This window comes from Podarcis filfolensis (assembly GCF_964270895.1).
Source record: "Podarcis filfolensis genome assembly, chromosome: 13".
Taxonomy (NCBI): Eukaryota; Metazoa; Chordata; class Lepidosauria; order Squamata; family Lacertidae; genus Podarcis; species Podarcis filfolensis.
The window spans coordinates 25,788,545-25,790,894 of record NC_139615.1 but is presented as its reverse complement, the minus strand read 5'-3'; the positions used below and the strand labels follow the sequence as shown (position 1 = coordinate 25,790,894).

General features: G+C 40.6%; 1 protein-coding gene across 1 annotated transcript; it reads right to left on the bottom strand.

Annotated features, from left to right (window-relative positions):
* Positions 1–506: 506 nt before the first annotated feature.
* Positions 507–1,535, bottom strand: LOC310747453 (olfactory receptor 10A7-like; the record flags this gene model as incomplete). The annotated part of the gene is made up of 1 exon (XM_083581821.1): positions 507–1,535. One exon carries the CDS (start codon positions 1,533–1,535, stop codon positions 507–509), a length of 1,029 nt encoding a protein of 342 aa, XP_083437947.1.
* Between the last annotated feature and the right edge of the window lie 815 nt (positions 1,536–2,350).

Sequence of the window (2,350 nt, the reverse complement as noted above, 5' to 3'; positions counted from 1 at the left end):
GTAGGGAATGAATGGCCCATTAGATATTGTTGGGCTAAAACCCTTACCATCTGAGACCATTTTGGCCAACAATATCTAGAGACCCTCTGTCCTTTAGCATTATAGAAATGGAGGCCAATTCAGGAGGTAAATGCAAGTAATTGTTGTTGTTCTTTCAATAGCCATGGCAAATACACATTTTACAATTTTAAAAATCATGCTTTATTTCATATCTTCATCAACTACAATTATCCGTAATAATTGTGATTATGGATTAACAGATCCATGAAAATACCAATCAGATCCACCTGCTGAAAAGTTTGCCACAACAACTTCAGAAGTCAAAAAATATGCTGAAGAACTGAATTGCAATATGCACATTAATGTGAGGGGTTTGGCTCAGGCTGCTTTACTGAGGTATTTGCAAATGTGTGATCCTCATATCCCATTAATGGCAAATCCTTTCTCAACCCTTCATCTATGTGTATTTCTGCATACTTCACCAGATCCAGCACAACATAGTGAAGCTACAAAACTCTGCTGCTGAATTTACTGACAGATCTGAACAGAGCTTCCTTCACCTCCCTATTTCTCAAGCTGTATATGAGGGGGTTCAGCATGGGAGTCAGGATGGTGTAGAACAGAGAAAACATTTTGTGTAGTCTCTTCAGTGTTTCTGTTTCAGGGACTATATAGACAAGGAATATTGACCCATAGAAAAGTGACACAACAATCAGATGAGAAGAGCAGGTGGAGAAGGCCTTTTGCTGTGCTACCTTGGATTTAATTTGCAAGACAGTGGAAATAATGCAGCTATAGGAGGCCAAAGTTAGTAGAAAAGGGGGTAATGTCACCATCAGCCCTAGTATAAAAACTGCAGTTCTTACTATGTGAGTATTGCTACAAGAAAGGTTTGCCACAGGATATACATCACAAAAGAAATCATCAATTTCATTGGGCCCACAGAATGTGAGCTCTACCATGAGAGATGTTATGATAGTGTTGGTTAACAGACCACTCATCCAAGAAGTGAATGCTAACTGGAAGCAGAGACTACCATTCATAATGGTTGAATAGTGCAGAGGTTTGCATATTGCCAAATACCGGTCATAGGACATCATGGCCAGAAGATAACATTCCGTAGCTGCTAAAAAACCAAAGAAATAATATTGTGTGATGCATCCCATAATGGATATGGACCTATCCCCAGTAAGGAAACTGACCAGCATCCTGGGGAGGATGGTGGAAATGTAGCAAGTCTCCAAGAAGGACAGATTCATGATGAAAAAGTACATGGGGGTTTGAAGATGCTGGTCAACCACAACCAGAAAAACAATTAGGAGGTTTGCAACAAGCGACAAAGCATAGATGGCAAAAAAGAATACAAAGAGGAAGATTCGCAGTTCAAGGAGATTACCAAATCCCAGAAGGATGAATGTTGTAGGGCTTGACATATTTTTCTTTATTTCTGTTTGATGATGAATCTCAACATCATCCTGAAATACAATTTGACATGTTTTAGTGAGCTTAGACACCATCCCCTCCTGTTTCGCCATCCACTGATGTTCGAAGCTAAAGTTGGCAGGATCCAGGTATCCAATACGGTTTTCACATTGTGTATTATTTAAAAATAATGGTCATGGAGTATCATGTGTTTTAAAAGCTCTGCCACGACCCTACGTCTTTTACTTTGAAGCACTTCTCGCATAGAAAGGGTTAGAGTTAGGGCCAGTGAGAAGGGCTGATTTGCAGAGGTGAGGCATTTGGAGAGAAGGATAGTGCTTAACCATTTCCTACCTGTGGCTTTACCCTGTTTCCTCCCTGAAACTAGGCAATATTCCTAAAGCTGGGATTCCAGAACTATGTTGCTGCCCTTCCCACTTGGGATAGTGATGTAATGAGAAAGTAAGACTGTACAATCCTGAAACGGGATTCTATCTCCTTCAAAAGTATGAGGGAGGGGGATACTGTTTTGGGGGCTTCCAGGTAATACAAAATATTTTCCCTGGAAGCAGAAAACTTGCACAATGGAAAATCACCAGATTGTAAAGCAGGCATGGCCAAACTTGGCCCTCCACATTTGGCCATGCCTGTTGTAAAGATTGCTTTGCTGATCACCTAGTCCACCACCTCCCCTTCAATCAGGAAAATATCTGCAATGCAGATGTTACAAACTCATGTGTGTGTCCAGCACTCATATGTTTTGCAACATACACTCCAAACAGGTTTAGGATCTTCTGTTGAAGTTAAAATGTGCTTTTGCTGTGAATATGTGTTTCTACACTTAACCGTATGCCCCAAGATGTTCATGCACCAGAGGAAGGAAGAAAGGTTGGTTTATTGCATGAAATGAAAGGGACAGTTTCATTAA